The sequence below is a fragment of the Asparagus officinalis genome, chromosome 9, assembly GCF_001876935.1.
Source record: "Asparagus officinalis chromosome 9, Aspof.V1, whole genome shotgun sequence".
Lineage (NCBI taxonomy): Eukaryota > Viridiplantae > Streptophyta > Magnoliopsida > Asparagales > Asparagaceae > Asparagus > Asparagus officinalis.
This window is the reverse complement of record NC_033802.1, coordinates 6,806,562-6,829,922: the sequence shown is the minus strand read 5'-3', so window position 1 is coordinate 6,829,922 and position 23,361 is coordinate 6,806,562. Positions and strand designations below refer to the sequence as shown.

At 37.7% G+C, this 23,361-nt stretch overlaps 1 protein-coding gene and 1 long non-coding RNA gene across 6 annotated transcripts; both read right to left on the bottom strand.

The window, feature by feature from the left end:
* LOC109823882 lies at positions 2,865-13,749 on the bottom strand. Of its 4 annotated transcripts, none has more exons than XR_002242499.1 (6): positions 13,647-13,749; positions 11,168-11,231; positions 10,906-10,945; positions 10,775-10,816; positions 3,970-4,038; positions 2,865-3,290 (listed from the first exon to the last, which is right to left on the bottom strand). It is a non-coding gene; the product is annotated as an uncharacterized LOC109823882 (long non-coding RNA). The 4 variants fall into 4 exon arrangements; XR_002242500.1 differs by having other exon boundaries at positions 3,288-3,327; XR_002242498.1 differs by lacking the exon at positions 2,865-3,290 and having other exon boundaries at positions 3,782-4,038; positions 11,153-11,231.
* LOC109823898 (pentatricopeptide repeat-containing protein At1g63070, mitochondrial-like) lies at positions 14,070-21,640 on the bottom strand. Of its 2 annotated transcripts, none has more exons than XM_020390339.1 (5): positions 20,734-21,640; positions 18,580-18,754; positions 17,737-17,911; positions 15,487-17,661; positions 14,070-14,241 (listed from the first exon to the last, which is right to left on the bottom strand). In XM_020390339.1, the coding sequence occupies exons 2-4, from the start codon at positions 18,678-18,680 to the stop codon at positions 15,583-15,585; spliced, it is 2,355 nt and encodes a 784-aa protein (XP_020245928.1). In that variant the 5' UTR covers positions 18,681-18,754; positions 20,734-21,640; the 3' UTR covers positions 14,070-14,241; positions 15,487-15,582. The 2 variants fall into 2 exon arrangements, with proteins under 2 accessions (XP_020245928.1, XP_020245927.1); XM_020390338.1 differs by having other exon boundaries at positions 21,397-21,640.

Below are 23,361 nucleotides of genomic sequence, written 5' to 3'. Positions count from 1 at the left end.
AGGCGCCACATAAGCATTTAGGAAAGTAGCGAAAGTATGTTTTTCAGAGAACCAAACATACTTTTTTGCTTGGAAGTAACAGAAGTAGCCTCTACTTCTTTTACTTCAGCTACTTCACAATTACTTCCGTGCAAACAAACAGTCATGTTTGCACGGAAGTAATTGTGAAGTAGCTGAAGTAAAAGAAGTATATGCTACTTCTGCTACTTCCAAGCAAAAAAGTTTGTTTGGTTCTCTGAAAAACTTACTTCCAATACTTCCCTAAATGCTTTTGTGGCGCCTACGTGTCATCCTTACTTCCAAAATATTTTTCCAATCCTCAATACTCAGAAGTAGCTCGGAAGTAGTTGAAATGCATATTAATTATGACATAAATAATTTTTTTTATTAATATTTCCTTTATTAGTTACTTCTAACAACTTTTCATTGATAAAATTACTTCCTAATAATATTTTCAAATGTTATCCAAACAAAAAAAGTAAATGAAGAGGAAGAAGTTCTACTTCCATTACTTCTAAAAATATATGAAACAAACAAAAAAATGTTATTTCCACTACTTCCTACTTCATAGCTTTGAAAGTTACTTCTATAACCTATTTCTTACTTCTAATACTTTCATTATCCAAACGAGCAGTCTCAAATTCTAATGGATTCCTAATAATATTTTAGGATTAATAAATTTAAAATTGCATATCTTTTTTATTAGTTTGAAATTCTAGTTGGTTCTCAAAGAGCGAGGAACATCAGGGGTAATTATTTTTAAAAGGTATATTCTTTTCTAATTAAATTCTTTCTACAAAATTTCAATATCATTGAGTGTCCTATTTTATAATTTCTTAAAAATCATATATTCATATTTTGTAATATTATTTTTTAAAGTTTTTAACTAAAGGATTGATAAATAAATTATATAATTTTGAATTTTAAATCATAAAGTTCAAAATATCTAGTAAGAAAACCTTTTGTCAAGTCATCTAATTTTGTATTTGAAATTCAAGTAATTTATTTTTACCGCTAGGACATGCTCATTCTCTCTTATCAGCTTCTCTAACCCAGAAAAAAAAGGGATGGAGGGAGGGGGGAGAAAGAAAAGAAAGGTAATGCATCTCTTTTGAAAGAAGAAACAAAGCCTAAAAAAAATCATCAAAATTAATTTAGAAACAAAACATAATTAAGATAAAAAACAAGATATACAAACCAAAACAAATCAGCATCTGCTCAATCACTATTTACCTATTCCAAAAAAGAGGCTCCATCTTCGAGACGTGATATAGGGGTGAGGTTTGGCCACCTCATTACCAAGTTCAATGAAAGAACTTGGTACCAAGGTTCTCCATATTTCTCTCTCTCTCTCTCTCTCTCTCTCTAAAGACTTTGGAGTATTTTTAGCAAATTTAAACTTCACCATATAAAACTTAAAAGCCAATTAAACTTCAGGGCATTAAAATGTAATTAGCCTTTTTTATAAAATAAATAGGATAAGTAAGGTTTAGTATCTATTTCAAGTGCATTATTCAATTACACAAGATAGGAAATACTTTTGTAGTCCACAGGCCAAATAAATAAGTACAAACAATCAAAATTACTCCATTATCTATTGCGCGAAAACGTACCATATAAATCACTCACTCCTGTTAACAAAAAGGAAGGCGTACCGAAAAATTAACCGGATCTTATTTCTGTTGCTGCTTATATATTTGCTCTTGGGATCCTTTTACCCCATTTTTCTCTGAGAGGAAGTGGGGAAAAATAAAAGAAATCTAGACTTTACAAGATAACCCCATTAGCTATTGTAATACCTCTCTTTAACTTGAGGGGGTTTTCACATGAGCCCCATGAACTTATTTATTCCAGAAAACCCATTGAATAGTCACTTTAAACCCCAAAATTAACACCCTCAAATCTAACTGTCATGGTCCAAGCACCAAAAAATGCAAAACCTCCCTCAAACCTTAAAAAAATTGTTAGTAAGGGTTATTTTTTGAGAGGTGATTTCTCCTTTTTCAGATCAAGTGTCTAACATGTTACTTGAAATTAAAGTGATAAAAATTTTACAGGAGTTTAGCGGAATAGAGGGGATTCAAGGGGTTATTTGAAAACCCTTAAAGGTACATGGGGTTTAGTAGTAGTTAAGCGGGATCATCCTAGAGACGAGAAAGTATCCTCATGGTATTAAATATGCATTCAAAGAATATCAAGCGTTAGATATGAGTACAAATCTCGAAATCTAATGATCCAACAATTAACATCATTTATATGCACATTTAATGTTATTGACCCTAGTGCGCGCACTTGATATTTATCTCTCAGAAACAGCCCAACTTGGTTGTGTGGAGCTCAAAATGTCAGTTGGTGGTGGTGGTGGTGGTGTTTTTTTTCCCCCAAGTTAAACGGATGCGAAGTAGAATTCACTAATCCCAAGTTTTGGACTGTATCCTTTAATTACTTGTAGTTTTCTCCATGGTGTACGCTCACTTTGAAATTGCTTATGTTGTAGGATTCTCCTAAGTTTTTTGTTATCATCCTTAAAAATAATCGACATAGACTTCCAGCGCAGTATCTAGTAAGGCTTCATTGCGTCTGCAAACAATGGTGCTCTTCGACTTATGATCCCTACTTTTTTGAGCAGCATCACGAGAGATCTTTAGCTAGGAGTCCCATAATTACGAGCAAAGTTCTTCGCAAATAAGGCGACATTATACAATTTTGATCCAGTTCCTGGCATTAAGGATTCCTCCTTTGAGTTGCAGGATCCAATAGATTTTATACCATCAAATGTTGTCAATGGATTGGCCTTCGGATATGACGGCACAAAGGGAGCATGCTATTTAGTGAATCCTTCTACTCAGGAAGTTTCAAAACTCCCCAACACTAATTGTCGAGAAAATTTAGAAGACGAGAACGCAGGATTGGGGTTTGATGCCTCCACAGGAGAATGCAAGGTACAATTAGTTAAAAACAATGTTATATATGTACGCAAGAGTCAAGAGAGTTAAGAGGGCATGTTTGTGACAAAGACTAGACCTCAGACGAAGATACGGATGCTCAAGGATAGCAAAGAGTGGGTCGGGATGTTGAGTTTCTGCACAGAAAATAGCTCGAGAAACTACTCTGGTGTATCTGGAACACCACCCCAAAGTATCTGCGATGCATGCATCGCATTATTCTGCTCGGGTTGGCTCGTAGAGGCCATTCGTCCAGAATTTGTCGCCGCCTTGATCTTCAGAACGATGCTTGTTTGCAAACCTTTAATGAACATGTCTCATGGCTTTTTACATAGCGGGAAAGTCCTGTTTTACCAAGAAAATTGATAAAAGCAAGCAGCGTCTGTAATAGGAACTAGAGTTGTTGAGTCACGTAGAATTGCTCGCATAAACATTTTAATGAGATTGTAATTTTTATAAAACTAAATTATAGTTGAAGTTTCTTGTAATAGTACTGTGGTGTTATTCGAGCTAAGTAGCTGAAAAGATTATTAGGGAAATAAATGGTGATCGATACTGGCGCCCTTAGTAGTGGGCTTCCGTATCTATTGAGATATGATTTGTTGGAGATCAAATATCGCATGATAGTATATTCCTACGCATGCAGATTTGATCCATTAATTGAAACTCTACCTATAAATAGGGATGGAGTACCGATTGAAGTTTTTTGGTGAAGATACTATTTTGATGTGTATGGGTTCAGGATAAACTGACAACTCCATGAAAAGGCCAATAAGATGTATTTTATATGCTCAATCGGAAAGTTTGATCAAGAAAAACTGATGACTCCATGAACATTGACGATAAAATGTATTTTATATGATCAATCGGAAAATTGTTCCATCATTCTCCACAAAATAGTTTGTAGACTACGAACAAACTAGATACAGATTGATGAATAAATTCACTGATACGTTTAGTGAGTATTCTTTCTATATATCAGTATTTAGGTAACATTAAACATATTCCTGAAGAGAAAGCATACATGTAACTTGGCAGACACCTTGAATATGGAGTTTGAGTCACATCAGTTCACTTGCTAAAGATTTGCAACCTACACCACAAATGCAACTATCAGTTGAGTAAAAGTAAACAAGCATTGATAAAACTAAAAAATATTATGGGACATCAATTAGTCTTAAAGTTTGTAAATATGCTGATCTAGATCACAACCACATAGACAATTCAAGTAACAGAATAACTTAAAAGAATATAATCAAGAAATTATCAGGAAAACGAAGCAAAGGCTAGCCTAAACAAAGTGAAATGAGATTTAGGAATGTAAATAAATCTTCAGGATCAAATTCATCGCGCACTTGTTGCGGTTGTAGCTTCTGTTAGGAATCCACAAAAAAAGCTCTGATGGTTTCTTCGCTTTCTGGATACCCAAGTGGAGAAAGTGTTAGAAACATTCTGAATATATATATATATATATATATATATATATATATATATATATAGAGAGAGAGAGAGAGGAATATGGGTATGCTTGGTACCAAGCACAAAATTTGTGCTTGGTAGTGAGGTGGAATATTATCCTCCACTCATTCAAATGGGGGGACCACATTCACATGGGTTGAATGTGGTCCCCCAATTGAATGAGTGGATGAGAATGTGACACCTCATTACCAAGCACAAAATTTGTGCTTAGTACCAAGCATACCCATTTTTCTCATATATATATATATATAAGGTTATAGTCTTATAGAAAATAAAGAATAGTATGTTAATATGCATAGTATACACAATATGCGTACTTGTGGACATGTATATGCTTGTATATTTGTTCTCAAGAATTGCATATTGAGGAAGCTAGAATGCAAATTTAACAGACAATTTAGTTTGATACAGTCGTGTACTTAAACTTACAACGCAACTACAGAGATTGAGAATAGTTGAGAAGGCATGGTCCATGAAATCACGAAAAATGATAGATTTCACTAGTTAATTATGTAATAAATGTCATGAAGAATTACTGATATTGAGATTAAATATCAAGCTAAAACTAGATGTTTTGAGTTCAAGATTATTACACACCGGAAATTACCAAGCCCAATCAGAGCGGCCACATGATAACTAAGTGGCCAACTCCCAAAGCATCTGCAAGCAACCCGGGTGATAAGCCAGGATAAGCTAGCCGACTCGCCTCGAGATCTAGATCCGAGACGAAAGCCGCTTCCAGCTCAGATCCCGCTGGATGTCCGACTCCGAGACGAAAGGTGTTCTCCATACGGACCCGACACAAGGCGCTCGAAAAGTGGAACGGCCTGACAAGCGTCATCAAAAGTCACACTGCATTTCATGAATGTACAATCAGCGTCCGCATTTCCCCACCAGTCATCATTAAGCAATCAATGCGATGTCAACTCATAAGTCATTATGACCTTCGAGCCAGAGCCTTCAAAGCTCCTCGAACACGTCATCACTCCAACAGGCCCATCATTGTGCAAATGCGACTTCGCCAGTCAACTCCCGGCACGTGTAAAGCTGAGTCTGAACCAATACTACACACACTCCGCTGAAATTACTTACGTGCCCTCGTAAACACTATAAATAATGGTGATTTCCACCAAATCAAAGTACACAAAATTTATACATAAAATTTTAACAAGACTATGCTCTGTTTTTCTCCTCATATTAACTAGAAACAGACACTGACTTGAGTGTCGGATGGGACGCTAGAGGAAACAACCTCCGGTGTCTCTAACCTATATTATTTGTGCAGCAAAGTACAAAACAAGACCCTCAACTAAAGATTAACCATCAAAGGTAAGTAAGGGACCCTAAAACCAAGGTTTGCACCCCTAATCACATATCAACTTCGTGACGTACACAGCTTGGTGCCCACCATAGGGCCTCTTCTTCACTTTTTGAGGGATGGTTGATCTTCAATTCCAAATCATGGAAAAGCAGATCAAGGAAACTATTTTCCCACTACCAGCAACAAGTGTGGTGGACGAATAATAGGTACAAAGAGACAACGCGAACCTTCTTCGCTAACTTGGTAGGAACTTGCAAACTGACCTATGAAGCTTCCTCGGGAGAGACCCCATAGCAGACAGAGTGGGGAGGTCACCCCAACAGAAGTTATCACGTCTAATAACCAACAGCTAGCACTATGATAGCCAATCCCTCATTGTAGAAAGCTCATCGACAATAAAAAAGAACGTTGTCCAATGAAATGCAAGACAAAATGCCAAGAGAAAAGTCTTAGTGGTTTGAAAAGTGTAAAGCAATTGAGGAGTACAACACATTGTAAATATAAAACCACTAGAGAATACCTTGCTTTTTTGGCTAATTAGTTTGCAAACCCTTCGTGCTCCTGCCGCTCGATCTTTATCGACTCGACAACGAAGACCAAAGTCCTCGGTATCGGTTTTCAAGAGTAGACCCAAGGCACGGCAAGGAGCCCTCATAGCTCGATCTTCACCGACTCATCGGGCATTCACAAACTCTTGGAATCAATTTTCAAAATAAGACACAAGGCACGAACAGAAGATGTGGCCGCTAGGCACTAGCCAAAAGCCTCCAACAAACCTTAGGTACACAATACCAAGGAACCACTCGATCTTCACTGGTGTACCCAGAACACAACAAGACTCGTGCCTCGATCCCCACCGACTCGTTCAAGATATCCCAAAAGCACACGTGAGAAATTACTCATAAACTAAGTGCGAAAAAGCGAGTCACCAAAATAAAGACTTTTCATTAATTTTTAAAAAAAATTACAGGACTTTCTTATAAAGACTTGATACAAGAATTACATCCTCCTCAAGGAGCAGTGTCTAAATCATGAACCGGAGTCAAATCTGAGTCGGGTGCAACCGATGGGGGAGAGGAGAGTCAGGCTTCTTAGATGATGAAGACAAGTGGGCGTCATCATCACGGCCTTCACTAGCGTCTTTGCCAGGGGCCTCCTCCTCACCCCCTCCATTGGCAACTTCTTCATCCTCCTACACTATCCCTAACCCACCTTGCACCTCGAGTGTCCTGAGGACATCAAGGTAGTTAGCCGCTCGAGAGGGATACTTTAAGTAGTCTTCTTTCAACAAAAGCTGAGGAGGAAGCTGACCCTTCAGATAATCTAACCTCACCTTACAAGCAAGGGCCACTTTAATCTTACCCACGTAACTATCGCGATATTTCTCGATTATCGCGGTCTCAAAGGCTTTTGACTCCAGATGGACTATCCGGTCTCAAGCTCTTAAACTTGGATGTGGAGAGAGTTACACTGTAGCTCGGCCTAGGTAGTCACGTGGGCAACTTCCTAGCAAACAGTCCCTTGAAGAGCTACCTTCTGATTCAATTTGGCCCGTAGATCTTTCGTTTCGGTTCAAGCAACACGAACCCTTTCGAAAGAAGTCCCATATCCTGATGAGCATGGTTGAGATCCTCCTTGAGGCTCTTTACCTCCTCCAAGGCCTGCGCTAATTGAACCTTGTGATGCCGAGCACCGACCGGCGACCGCAACTGCTTTTAGCTCCTCATCTTTATGGGGTAACTCTCGTTCCATCACGGCATGACCCCTCTTTGAGCTCGTCGATCTCGCTGCCTTTAGTAGCAGCCGCTAGCTTGGCCACCTTACGAGCTTCCTTATGTGCCTCCATCTCAACCCAAAGCTCAAAAAGGAGTTCCCGATAAATTTCAAGTCATTGCAACGACTCAAACTCCAAGAGAGCCCTTCGGGTGAAATAGCTCCGAAAAGCGTAATGACCACTAGTATCGACCCTCGTGCACAGTAGTCGAGATACCCTTAGACCCCAAAGCAGTCCGTTCTTAAGCCTCAGCAACCAAATCCTCGACAACAAGGGCCTTACTACAAAGATCTTAGTCGTGCCATCATCAGGCCCGAGGGTCTTTGGTCGTATTTGGTACGGGGCAAAGATGAGCTGAACCAAAGTAAGAATTGCCGGAGGCCAATGTGGCGTCGCCAATTTTGAAGCCTTCGAGGAACGCCAAAAGCGAAGGCAGCTCTCTGGGTCCCTACTAACGCTGGGGTGCGAAAGCATGGGGAGCGAACAAGATTAGATACCATGGTAATCCATGCCGTAAACGATGAGTGTTCGCCCTTGGTCTACGCGGATCAGGGGCCCAACTAACTCGTGAAACACTCCGCCTGGGGAGTACAGTCGTAAGATCGAAACTCTTGCTCGGTTTTCTCAACCTAGTATCTTGCACCTCGCGTTCATGATATCTACATTCAACTGTGCCCCGAAGACACGGTTGAAGCACGCCCGTCCAGTGTGCCTCTTTCACGACATGCTAAGGTCCTGGGTGTCTTCTTGTGGTCTTCTAGCGTTAGAAGAAGTCGTGTCCGTCCCGGACATCTGCAACATCCTCCCACGCCTTTCTTTATTTATTTCTGGATGACCTAAGCCCCTCTCCCAGTTTGGTCGGTGCCTCCTCTCAGGTCAGCACCTCTTTTTGGGTGGAGCCTCACTTCCTATCGGTTCAATAACAGGAATGTCTCCCTCTCCAGCTTCCTCAGGAACCGGATGAGGAGAATCACCCTCTATCTCGATAAACTCAAGCGGAGCATAGGAAAATTCTAGGGCAACAACTCCGCTAGTTGACCCAGGCACAACTTCAATCTCCCCGAGTGTAGCCTCAACTGCCTCGTCTCCAAGAGCAAAGAGCCTGACGACACCCCTTAGAAGCGGTCTTTTTCTTCCTCCTTTTGGACTGCTTAACCTGAGCAGTAAATTTGCTCAAATCGAGTTTGGCAGCTATATTAGCAACAGGCTGTTGTTGCAAGACTTGGAGATTCTCTGCCTCCAGATCATCGCAGAGTTGCTTCCATGGCACAGGAGGAGAGCTAGGATGAGAGAGCCCTCTGCCTTTGCTCGTCAATAGATAGCACTGCTGCACGAGCAAAGTCTGGTTCAAAAGCGGGAATGAAAGATATGTTGGCAGCACTAAGAATGACGTTGTCGGTCAGGCTCTTCCAATGTTGCAACCTCTTGTAGGCTCGGATCCTCTCTAAGCCTTGCAACTCTTCAGCCGAAAGCATCTTTGATCGTAGGCCCTCCTTAATCTCCGGTCATGTTGGACAAGCAAGGACCGGATCAGCCCTCATGACGAAGAAAAATTTCTCCCGCCATCCTTTGTTCGTCTCAGGGGCATTAGACATAAGGCGGTAGTCACACACTGCTTGCAGATAAAAGTGACTCTCCTTGCTAGCCTTGACACAAACCAAATGATCCAACATGCCCAATGTCAGTCTGACATCTACTCAATAGCAGATGACAAGGAATGGCACCAGAAAAGCAATGGAGTTCGATGTAAATTGTGTCTGCAACCCTAAAGCTTGAAAACCTTCTGAAGTAACAGATGTAACGACAAGAGGAGGGCGTAGTCGAGATGGTGTCAGTGCAACGGCGCCATACGTCCACCGTGATGATAAATAGACTGATCTCTCGATGAAGTCGATAGTGTGTAAGCGTTGGGGATGTCATAACCTAGGGCATATTGCTCCAAATAATCAGTAAGCATCTTCGAGTGGTATAAACGCAACAAGGCGATTCGCCTTGTTGCGAACCATAACAGTTTCAGCATTGGAAGTCATCAAAGCAGGAGAAGAAGTGATCAAACCTAAGGCAAAAATTCTGAAGGTGCTCTCCCAATGGTGGAATAAAAGCTTCAGGGTTTCTAGGGTTTTTGGCAAAGGGGGATGACACGTGGCAAGAAAATAATGGTTAGCATGGTTTATGGGAAAACCGCTAATGGTTTTTGAAAACCGAAGCGGCGTCCTGTCAAACGAAGTCACTTTGTCAAAACTGCTACACAATCTCCACTAACGTCAGAAATGTCAATCACAACTGTCTTCTAGCAAGGACGGACCAAGTTCCAACTAGGGCGGCGCCTCATTCTCTCTCAAACTCAACTTCCGGGGTCCGGGAGAAAAGGGGCCAATGTTATACCTTGGAAATTACTAAGATCAATAAGAACAGCCACATGATAACTAATTGGTTGACTCCTAAAACACCGACAAGTAACCCAGTGATAAGCCTGTCGGGTCGCCTCGCGCCTCGCTATCTAGATCCGAGACGAAAGGCGCTTCCAGTCTGACTCCAAGAAGAAAGGCATTCCCCACTCGAACACAAGACACGGGGGATCAAACAGTGGAACGGTCTGACAAGTGTCATCAAAAGTCACACTGCATTTAATGAATATCCAATCAGCGCCCGCACTTTGCCGCCTAGTCGCCATCAAGCAATTAATGTGACACCAGTCATTATGACCTTTCGAGGCAGAGTCTTCAAAGCTCCTTGGACATGTCATCTAACAACACCATCACTGTGCAAAGACGACTCAGCTAATCAGCTGCTGGCACGTGTCAAATAGAGTCTGAACCAATACTACACACACTCGGCTGAAATTACCTACATACCCCCATAAATCAAGCTCAACTTGATATGTACTTCGCTACACAAATAACAGAGGTTAGAGATTCCAACTATAAATAATGGTGATTTCCACCAAACCAACGTACGCAAAATTTACACATAAAAAGTCAATTAGATTATGCTTTGTTTTTCTCCTCAGATTAACTAGAAACAATCACTGACTTGAGCATTTGAGGGCACGCCAGAGGAAACAACCTCTGGTACCTCTAACTCTGTTATTTGTGTAGCGAAGTACAGATCAAGGTCCTCAACTAAAGAATAATCATCAAATGTAATTAAGGGACCCAAAATCAAGGTTAACACGCTAAATCACGTATCAATCTTCACGACGTAAACAAAGATTTTTCTAATATGTTGCAGGTAGTTTAAATAGGAATGTATTACCTTAGTAGTGAGATACATATCGTCATTTTGAAATTCTACTTCCTGCACACATACAAAAGAAAAATTACCTTAGGATGATAAACAAAAACTGCAGAAAACTTTACAATGATATTTTTTGACAAAGGCATTACCTTTCTGCATGTGTTCAATTTCCACAAGTAAGAGCTCATGCTGATAGGAAAAAGACAAGCAATATCAGCTTAGAACCACATGTAGACTTAAGGGTAAACAAGACATAATATCAAAAATAACCGTTGATTAATTAGCAAAGTTTATTGCACATATTTCATAGAGAATCACCCAGAAAATCCAAGAAATTTAATAATATTTGACCAAGTTCACTGTATCTGCAGTATCATTCTACTAGTTTATGGTTACCTATAGGAGGCTGACCTCTTAGTTTTCTGTAAAATCTGTATCTGATGACAAAATCTTGCTGCTTCTTGCCGATATATTGCTGCAGTCATAAAAATTTTGAGTTATATACACAAAAATGGTATATACATTTCAAGTAAAATTAGGAAGCAGTGTTTATATAGGAACTTAGGGAGAGTAGGCCGATATGAATGTATCTGTATGTCCAGAATTATAGTTGTAGTGGAACAGAAGATAACAAGCTTCGCAGTTATAGATCTGGAACTTTACTGGCTAACCATAAGATAGTTCTTCATGATGAATAACCTTTAGCTATGACATCTTTAAAATTTACATGTGCTCAGCATTATAGTTATAACAGAAGTTAATAAGCTTTAAATTTCTGCAGCTGGAGATTTGAACTTTAATGGCTAAAAGAATAAGATGGTTCTTCAAAAGGAGTAACCTTTATATAATACCAAGCGAGTGTTGGAGTTGCTACTGCACTAGGATATTTACAGTAGTCATCTACAGAGTTATGTGCACAAAATGAATGCACTAAACACCAATTACTAGCAACATCTGACGAACTGCCCTTCTTGTGCAATATCTGATTGTTATTACTTGATTAAAAAAAGTCAAATCTGTTTACAGGCTAGGTTGTTGAGCTCAACTCATGAGGAATCCATTTGCGAAGTTTAAACTGTAGCTGGAAAAGGGATATCCTGTCAAAATACCGTTCCAACTTGACAAATTTTCTGTAACTATTATAACCAAGAGAGACTAATAAACTGTCTTTTCCCTGCATTGCGCTAATATAATTGCTTTTCCGACATAATATGTAGATGGATACATTTGTTCTTATATATCATCACCAGTAATTTTATATCATAATAGTACTTGAACTTTGTATAATTTTCTGTTGTTTCCAATTTTTACTTTAGCATGGTGGAAGATATTCAAGGTAACCTGTTATGATGACAATGTAAATAATTATGGCATGATCGGCGAGTCTCCTACAGTTTCTGTAAACTTTGTGCTATCTGACATTAAGTTTTTACATATTAAGAGACAACGTTATTTCTATCTTTCTAACATTATCAATTAGCTGTGAACTCCTCTAATTAAGAGACAGCCCAAACTTAAATCTTATCATTGTGGGAACAAGCATACACTCAATGCTGGTTATACTCAGCTATCATGCACCTGTCATCTGCGTGTATATATCCTTGACTTAGTTACTGAAAAATCTTTAGCTTAGGATATAATAATGTTAAATTTACATCTAGTACTTTGCAGTCATATACCTCCAACCACATTTGGAGAACTTTTGTACAGAAAAAAGTATACAGTTTTGTGTTACGCTTTTTAAATAAATAAAAATGGTGAAATCCTACCCTCTCCTCTAAAGGGGGAAAATTTCCTGCACATGCTTTCATCATCTCCCACTATTTATGTAATCTGCACCTATCTTTGCTACAGTTTAAGCATTTTTCTTACATAACCATACTTTACTTTTCTGATAATGGTTGCTTATTTAGAAGAAAATATTCAAAAGATCCGTGACCAGGCTTTCTGTTAGTTGAGGGTCAACACTTGAAACTCCTTTATTTTTCCTTTTCTTCAGCCCCGCCCCCACACCCCCCCCCGCACCTTTTTTTTTGAGTTTTTCCTATGGAACTTCAAACTTCAATATAGACATATTAATACATTTTTCCATTAAGAATTGAGCTGTTTTTTCATATTATTTCATTTCTGATGAGATTTTCTGGGGTAAATTAAGTGAAGGAACACTGGGAAATGGGAATACTCTGAATTATCCTATAATTACGATGTCCTGAAATTGATTCTCCATCTTAAAATGATCCACTATTTATTCATGAAACCAGAAAAAAAATCACATCATGGTAAAATAAATGAGCACTATACTTATGATTTTTTAACATTATTGTAAAAGTGATAATGATCAAGTATTTTCAGTACCTACATTTATTAACGTGCACATGTATGCACACACAAAATCTGTTGCCAGCAAACTCTTCTATATACTAATCAAAGTTGTTGTTTTTTTTTTCTTTTGTGACAAAGAAAAGGACGTCTAATTTAAAAAAACAGAGCGTATGATAACTGACATTAGCTGCAGTCATCATATCAAATCACCCCATGGTTTGCTTGCTTTTATAAGGATGGTTGCAACTGTGACCCAAATATCAGCATTACATAATAAATACATCTTAAAATCTAGGAAAGAACCATATAAAGAGGCTTATGTCAGGTTCATGCATCTTGAGTGGCTTTCAATAAAAACTAAAGATGCTTAACTCGTATGCCACTTGACGACCATATCTCTTTAAAAGAAGTCATGAATTCCAAAGGATCGTAGTACACAGAAATACAAAGAAAAATATGCTTATCAAGGATAGATGTCTGATTTTTCAATACAGACATTTGGGTAAAGCATGTTGTTTACTAAGATTAACTGAAAGCGTTTATTCAACAGAAGAGACAACCTACTTACCTTAGAATTGACCTCTAACTAAATTTGACTGGGAACTGTCAGCACGTGCCTTCTTGTACCTTTCAATGGTTGATTTTATGCTGAATGCCAGCTACATGAAGCACTACTTAGAGAAATGTCAACTAGCACAAATACTACTTTAAAGCAAACATAATAATAATAACAATAATAAAATAAAAATAATGAGATGAATTGAGAAATAAATACTAAATGTAAGTTGACATTTCTTGTGCTATTTTTTTAGGGGCAGGAGTGGGAGAGACTTGCCTTATATTCCAAACAATAGGGAGAAAAAGAAGAGTCCCACTGTCCTGAAACAGACCAGTAGCCTGGTCAAGCCCATAAACGTTTTCTCAAAGCTCGGTCCAGAATCCCCCACCCGCACCACAAACACCCCGCCCCCCACCCCCCCCCCCCCCCAAAAAAAAAAAAAAACACAAAGGGTAAAAAAAACACGCACACACACACATATCAAAAGGCTGGAGTTGAAGGGCTTCTTTCAACCTTAAAATCCAGGATTTCTTTCCTTACGCAGAGAATCCCCGCTTGTTACAATTATCGGGTTAGAAGAGTTCTCATATACATGAATGCATACCTACAGAACAAACAAAATCATTGGTTTAGAGAAAGAATTACTGAGTCAGAAAAATGAGAATATCTACTTTGTAATATAAAGAAGAACAATTTTTCAAAATAGACCCCTTTAGGAATTTATTTTCAAAAATCAACTCCTTTGAAATTTATTTGTCATTTTCGACCTGGTTTCAGCCACCTAGCTGAAACTTGTCATTTTCGACCTGGTTTCAGCCACCTAGCTGAAACCAAGTCGAAAATGGCAAATAAAGTTCGAAAACTTCACGGGATTTAAAATCCCGTGAAGTTTAGCATCGTTAATCAGGCACTAAACTTCACAGGATTTTAAATCCCATGAAGTTTTTTAACTTCTGCAGCTTCATTAGCGTGGTTAATCAGGCACTAAACTTCATGGGATTTTAAATCCCGTGAAGTTTTCGAACTTTATTTCCCATTTTCGACCCAGTTTCAGCGAGGTGGCTGAAACTTGATCGAAAATGGCAAATAAATTTCAAATGGGTCGTTTTTTGAAAATAAATTCCTGAAGGGATCTAGTTTGAAAATTTGTCCTATAAAGAATACATTTGAAAAAGCCATTCTTTGACTGGACTCATGCAGAAAATGAGGCATGAGAGAAACAGACTTTATTTTCAGGCTTCCAGGTCATTGATTTAATTCTAAGATACAAAATCAAGCAAAGAGTGCCACTTTCGACATGTAAATCTATTAGAATTTACATCCCATCTTCTAGACAATAATTAAGAAACGACCAATCTGATTTTTTAATTACTCACACAGAAACAGGGGTCAAGCAACAATAAAGGAAAACTGGCAAGAAATATAATTGAACTAAAAGGAGAAACTATAGAGAAGTAAAATCTTATATAAACTTCCTATCATCCCCTCGAAAGAAATAAGCTCAACTTGGCTATGTACTCCAGTAACCCAGTTAGAAAAGAAAGGCATCAACCGAGTGACAGCACAAATGTCTTCATTAATCCTTTTCATTACTTCCATAACTTCTCATCCTTTCATCTCTTCCTAGCTACAAGGAGAGATTTTCAATAGATATGAAAATCCCCCAAAAGCAACAATGGTCTGTTCCAGTAAATTTTAAAAATAATTCACTGAACAGAGAAGAGAAAAACAGACAGTAATTTAGTGGAGATTAAAAACTCAGTTGCAACAGAATTCTTAATAACCAGAAAGATAGGAGAAAAAGAAAGAAAGATAGGAGAAAAAGAACCAGTTAATAAGTAAAACATACCTATTTTATAAACTGAGATGCAGGGACCCATGGACTGGGGCTTCATTGGCAACCATGAGTATGATTGATGAAAAGGAACATGCCAAGTTTAGTGATTCAACCGGCCTCCTCCCTGGACTGAAGTTCTGCTTTCTTCATTATGATTTCAAGAATCTTCATGGCCTTAGAATTTTTCTTCCTCCCACCAGCTGACATTGCACGATCGAAAAGTTTACGGGAGACAGCATCTGCTTCAATCCCTTCAATCTCCATCTTAACCAATATCAGAAAAGCATCCCACAATCTATCTTCTCTTAACATAGCAGCCAGTATCGGATTGTAGTAAGAAGCACTCGTTCTGACTCCATCCTTGACCATCTGCTCCTCCAAATCTAAAGCATCATCTACACTTCTTCCTTTGCAGAACACATAACTTAAAGATCCATATGTGATGGCATCAGGCACTAGACCTCGGTTATACATATCAAACAGCAAGTATTTAACTATAAGAAAATCCCCCTTTCTAACATAAGCATGTATGAGAATATTGTATGAGGTTGTATCAGGAAATGTCTCAATGTCCTTGAACTTGTTGAATAGTCTTTTTGCATCTAACAGCAGCCTTCTCTTGCAAAGATTGTTCAGAAGCACATTATAGGTCACAGTTGTAGGGCAATATCCACTGTCAATCATATAATTGAAAAAGTTTGAACATTTCTCCAACTTTCCAGCCTTACCGAAATACTGAAGTAAGCAGGTCATGCTAACAACATTGGGCACAGCTCCCACAGAGTTCATTCGATCCAGAACCCTCCAGATTATAGAAAAGTTTACCTGCTTGCATGCTGCTGATAGAATTGTATTGAAAGAGACCACGTCAGGTCCATCCTTTCCCCAATAGAAACAATCTAGGAAATATAATGACTTATCTATACACTCCAAGCAAAGCCCTTTAAGTACAATATTGCATGTCACGTTATTTGGAACAAAACCTCTTTTTGTCATACAACTCAATGCTGCTATTGCGTCCCACACTCTGTTTTCTACACACAAACCATGTAATATAATATTCCATGTGACAATATCCATAACATTACCCCTCACTGCTCGGTACAAAAGATCCTGTGATTCCCTGACATGTTCATTTTTTAGCAGACTAGCAGCCATTGCACAGAAAGTATGCTGATCAGGAATTATACCATTCTCCTCCATCACCCAAAGCAGTTGGCTTGAATCAAAGACTCTATTAAGGGAAATAAGCGCACCGAAAAGTACATTGTATGTAACCAAATCTGGCTCACAACCTTCATTACTCATCACCTTAAGGATTCTCAATGCCTCGTCGACTAACTTATACTTACAAAGACACTTAATAAGCACAGTATAAGTAACAACTGTAGGAAAACACCCATCCCTCCTCATCTCCTTCATAATCCGGTAAACTTCTTTCCACAAACCTTTGTTTCCAAACCCCATAACTAATGAAGTATAAGAATACTCAGTAGGAACAAATCCACTCTTCCTGAATCTATAAAACAAAGACAAGGCCTGCCAACACCAATTGGACCTACAAACACCAAAGAGTAGTGAATTACAAGTATATGCATCAGGAACCAAACCCATCTCAAGCATTACCAAAAAAACATGGTACGCCTCATGGACTCTCTTCCCTCTAGTAAGTCTAGCAATCAATCTGTTCACTACTACCAAACTTGGTGTATAATCAAATCTCAGCATCAATTCCAAAACTCGAATAGAAATTTCAAATCTGTCTGAGCTCAGAGATTTCTTCAGCAATTTCATCAACAAACAGAAGGAAGGAACAAACCCATGGTTGCACATATCTTCCACCACACAAGAAGAAGATTTAAGCAATCCTGATGAGCACAGTCCATTAAACAGTATACTGAATGTCCAAAAGTTTGGAGACGGCCCAAACCTCTTCAATTTCTGAAAAATTCCAGCCACACGCTCAAATGAAATGCTACTGGATTTGAAATAAGAATGAAGCATTCCGTTGTAATCAAGAATACTTGGTTTCAAGAAAGCCAGAGCTCTTAGAGCTTCATCCAAATTGCCCAATTTGGCGCTTTCATGCATGTGGCGACGAACCTCAATATGGGGATTCGGTTCAAAGTGAGAGTCACTGGAATAGTCTTGGGCTTCGACCGAGGTTGAGAACTTTGAATGCTTAACCTGATGAAATGAGATTAAAAATTAAAAAATTGGTAACAATATCAGAATTAATGCAGAAACACATCAGAGTATTACCAGACGATAACTACTGGGCATCTCAATGGAAGCTTTGAGCTTGATAGTTGCTCCACTCTCTGGAGGACTTTCAATCAAATCTCTCATAGAAGCTACAAAAATAGACTTCTGTAATTCTACCATCTGATGCAACCCACCAACTGTACAAGTAGTCTTCAGTGATGGGCATTCGACACTACAACCAACAAAAAATTGTAAATCTAGACTTGAAGTGAAATTCCCCTCATGTAATCAAATATTTACAAAAGTAAGACACTTTCCTGTCACAAAATTGCTTCCTTTTGCTTTCAACCTATACCTTAGAGATGAATGCAAATACCCGAAAGCTAGGAATTGCAACATATTACCAAGTTATTGCATTGATGCTGAATAACTTCATTTCGCAAGTGGTTTATCGATACAGCTTCAAATTTTTCTAAACATCACGCACCATGAATTTAAATACATAAAAATTGGATAAATATAAAATACCTTCATAATTACTAAATCTCACAAAATTTTACAAAAGGAGATTTTCGTGGAATAATGTGTAAAACTAAAGTATTTTCCATTACAAAATTACTTCTTTTTGCCTGAATTTTGTACATTAAAGATAAATGCAGTATCCAAAAGCTAAGGATTGCAACACATCCGCAAGACACTGCATTTACGCCAATTGGGTTAAATTCGCAATTGGGTTATCATTAAAGCGGTATTTTTTAACACAAAATTGGATAAACATAAACTACCCATCATCATTATCAAACCTCCACAAAGTTGTAGCATCAAACGTGTGAAATTTCTCAGGGGCATTTCATCAAACAAGTGGTGCACACGAACTATAAAGAGAAAGAAAGAACTCACAAGCTGAAGGGGATGACGTGGAAGAGTTGAGAGTGCAGGATGCTTGCCAAAGCTCTCTCATTGTTGCCGCAAGCTTTGGATGATGAAACTATGAGCCACATTACATCATCTTCTTATTCGCCCCTCCTCGAGTTTTAACACTTGGCTTTGAAATTTTACAAGCACGTTGTTTAGGCTGCGTTTGGGAAACAAGATTTGAATTTGAGATAAAGATTTGAAATCTCATGGTTTTAAATCTAAAATTTGAAATCCATAAATTTACAAATCACTTGTTTGGATACAGTTTTTAAATAAAAGGATTTCAAATCCCTTTATTTCAAATCTATTGTTTGCATATACATGATTTTCAATTTATTGATTACAAATTCAAAGCGCCTCACAAACAAAATAATCATTTAAGCTTAGAAGCATCCCTAAACTAGCTCTTAAGTGTGAAAGAGAGAATGTTATCACATTCAAATGAAAGCATTACTATGAGCTTGTCTTATTGCATGCTTTTATAACCGTTAATAACTCAATCCTCAAAACGAGAATGTTAAATTTGGAGCCAAAGAAAACTTCCGAATGGTGATTGAAAATGTCATTTTAGCTTCTTCAAAGATACAGAGATATGATGCTAGCAAATGCATCGAACAAGAACATTCTAAATTCTAACAAGTAAATCACATAAAACTCTGGAAAATAAACTGTAGCAAAATTAAAACTAAAGTAACAGAATAATTGTGCTGGAAGTCTACAATAGGAACAAAATGTTTCGCAACTTAGCCACAAGCTCGAAAATATTACCGCAAGAAAAGTTTTCAGGAAATGTATGTCTAACATCGAAATGTCATAAATTCACCCAAAATTTCAAGCATAAAGCCTAAATCATCTTTTACGTCGGCTAGGATTCTCTCTCTAATTTTGATTTTCGCCCGAGACTTAGAACTCATGATTACGCGCGCGCGCGCGTGTGTGTGTATACCATCAAACTTTCATTGAAATTCACTTACAATAAAGTAAATGAAGCAATAATTAGACCAGAGTATACACATCAAACGTATGCTTACATCAAAAGTATACTTACTTTTATTAGGATAATTTAATCTTAAATATCCTAGTGTATTTTTTGCAGAAAATACCACATAGATGAGCAAAATTTTGCTTCAATATCCCAAAAAAAATATTTGCCAAAAAAATACCCTAACATACAAAAAAAATAACTTTGGCACCCCAAAATTCAAAATTTTGAACTTTAATGCACAAAGTTGAACAAAATTTAACTTTGACATCCGAACTTTTTTTTTTTTGCCAAAGTTCGAGGTATAAAAGTTAAGCTATATTGAACTTTGGGGTACTTTCTAAACAAGCAAACATTTGGGTATTAAAGTTGGAAAAGAGGCAAACTTTGGGAAATATTTTGAGCAAAACTCCCTTTGGTGTATCAAATTTAAAATAGACTGAACTTTGGGGTATAAGTGAAAATAGCCCTTTTCATTATAAATCTAAAGAACTACCCTCAATTCTAGAACTGAGTTGATGCCACTGCATCTATCTACTTTTAAATCTGATTTACTTCAAAGTTTGCAAACTTGTACTTAATTTGGACTTTTTGGGCTATCAAATTCCTAATGAGAGCATATCATTCTACGGAGTTCCCATATGAAAACCAAAATCCTTATTTTGAGAACCGTAGCAAAGTTATAAGCAAGATTGCTCCATAGGGGTAGCCACAAAGCCATTGCTTACCACATATAAAAAAAATTATCTATTAAAAATTCTTAATTAAAGAAGCTGTACATATTTTTCTAATATTAGCATCATTGTTCAAGTCAAGGTTGTGGTATTTGCTATAATTGTACTCGATATCAAGTTTAAACTATACCATCAAGCCTCATATAAATGTAATAAAACTGCATACACATGTTGTTTCCTGCTATGTGAATACTTGTTTAATCCTTTCAATATCGAGTTTGAATTATACTCCCCTATCAACTAATTTGGATCATACGACATCAGTGTGTCCAAGCTTCATCATGATAAACTATATATTCTATCAACGTGGCATTGTGCATGGAAAGATCCCAAGTTGCAGGGTTATCACTTGAAATTCATTTACCAACCAAATTTAGAAAACATGGTAAATAACGAATCAGAACAATAACATCCAATTACCCGCATTGTGATAGTTATGCTCCTTGAGACAAGGGATTGAGCTGAAGAAGCTCCCAAATGCACCCGCAATCATCAGAAAAAAGAAATAAGAGGTGAAATGACCATCGAGCTTTTAAATCGATTCATCAAAATCTGTATTTCACATATCTAATCGTACGTGACAACATAAGCCTGGAGCAAGTGATCTATGTGGAGTGTAGCTAACACTAACAAGGACCAAAGTCTAGGAGCAATAAAAATTTCATATAACAAGTGTGTAAGAAAGACTAGAGAGTTTATCTTCGCATTCTCATAAAACTCGAAGATGTCAAATATTATCAAAAGATACGTTATTTCTTACAAACTTCAATCAGAGACACTCTCCATGGCATTGTAACTCTATTAAAGTTAATCTAGCAAACAAAATAAACTTCACAAAAAGGACAACAAAAAAAAATAAACAAAAATATAAAAAAAAGTTCATCTTCCATCAACATGAATATGGATGTCAAAGTGAAAGAGGATCAAATAAAATGATGAAAACATAATATTTTCCATAATGAGAAGAACTAGAGACTAATATAGAGATCTAGGATCTCGATAGCTCCCTCAATCTAGGGTTTTCGTTTGTTAGGAAATCTGAGAGGTCAAAATTTTAGAGAGAGAGGGGGGGTCGCAACGAACATGCGGTGTTCAGGGAAAGGCGCCGGCGACGGGACGCTAGGGGCAGCGACGGGGCGAAGGCAGGACAACGCTAGGGGTAGGGGGGCAAGGGGCGGCCGGCGTTGACAGGTCGATGCTCAAGACGAGGCCCCGGCGATGGGCGGTGACGGGCGCTGCAAGGGTTAGCGGAGAGGAAAGTCGATGATTTGTGGGGGGGAGTCGGGAGACGAAAGGAGTAATCGCGATCAGACATGGTGGAGGGTGGATGCGCTGCTAGGGTTAGCGGGGAGGAAAGTTGATGATTTGGGGAGAGCCGGGAGACGAGAGAGTGATCGCGATCAGACCTGGTGGAGAGTGGATTTCACGAATCACTGAACCAGGGTTAAAGATTTGAAAAATCCTGTTTATTAGGCTGTCAAATCCACTCAGGCATGTTTGTTTCGTCAAATTCCCAAGTTTTACATGTTCCCTTACCTTCCCTTAGGGCTTGTTTGTTTGCATGGAAATAATTGTGAAATAGCTGAAGTAAAAGAAGTAGATGCTACTTCTGCTATTTCCAAGCAAAAAAGTTTGTTTATTTCTCTGAAAAACTTACTTCCAATACTTCCATAAATGTTTATGTGGCGCCTACGTGTCATCCTTACTTCCAAAATATTTTTCCAATACTCAATACTCAGAATTAGCTCGGAAGTAGTTGAAATGCATATTAATTATGACATAAATAATTTTTTTATTAATATTTTCCTTATTAGTTACTTCTAACAACTTTTCATTGATAAAATTACTTCCTAATAATATTTCCAAATTTATCCAAACAAAAAAAGTAAATGAAGAAGAAGTTCTATTTCTATTACTTCTAAAAATATATGAAACAAACAAAAAAAATGTTATTTCCACTACTTCCTACTTCATAGCTTTGAAAGTTACTTCTATAACCTACTTCTTACTTCTAATACTTCTATTATCCAAACGGCCCCTTAGGGGGGTTAGTCATCTAGAACTTAAAACTGAAACTGAGATAATTTGTGGGATAAATTTTTAAGGTGTTAGTCACATAGAACTAGAAAATGGGATATTTTTTTATAGTGTTAGTCAAGTAGAACTTTTGTAGAACTAGAACTGTATTATTTTTTTGGTGCGTTAGTCAAGTAGAATTCTACTAGAATTAGAATTGGGATAATTAGTCATAATTATCCCACAAATTATACTACCTATATATATAACCATAAGTTCTCCTCTCTCAAATTATCCCACACATTGGAAAGAATACAATTGAGAAAAAAAAAGTGAAACCCCACCTCCCTCCCTCTTGGTTAGTTTCTCTGCCTAGAAAATTTCTCTACCATGAAGTTAATCATGCGTTTATTTTCCTGTCTTACTTTGTTTTTGTGATGATTAGATCTTTTATTATTATCTTCAAAATGTATTACTTTATTGATAGTTTTTTGACGTTAAATTACTTTATTATTATTTATTTGATCTAAGTTTTCTCTCCACAACAGTGGTTTAGGTTAAGAATATAGTGTTGATGGGTTAGTGCTAAAGATATGCGGGCTAGTTAGAAAGCAATTTTGCGATCACATTGATGATTAGATGTTGAATGGTTAATGGTGATATCTATTATTATTAAATCGGCTCAGTAAATTGATTGGGATATTTATAGTTCATCTGTCGATCATCTGTTTAGCGACCATGGATGATTCATGTGTACATTTCATTTATTTGCTGATTTGGTTTTAGCGATCATGATGAGATTGGTCCAAAGGGTTAATGGCTGAAAAATGCTTATTTTTTTCTTTATGAAGTTATGAGATTTGAACTTCGACATTGTTTGTGGAAAATTTTGCAGTAAAAGAAACGAAGGAAAATTGATTTGTATTCCTTTAATCTCAGTTACAATTGAATTTCCTGATTACAAAAAGAGGAGAATTGATCTGGATCTCGCCCTTTGTTTATATTCTGGGTTCTTCCAACAGGCTGGCGGAT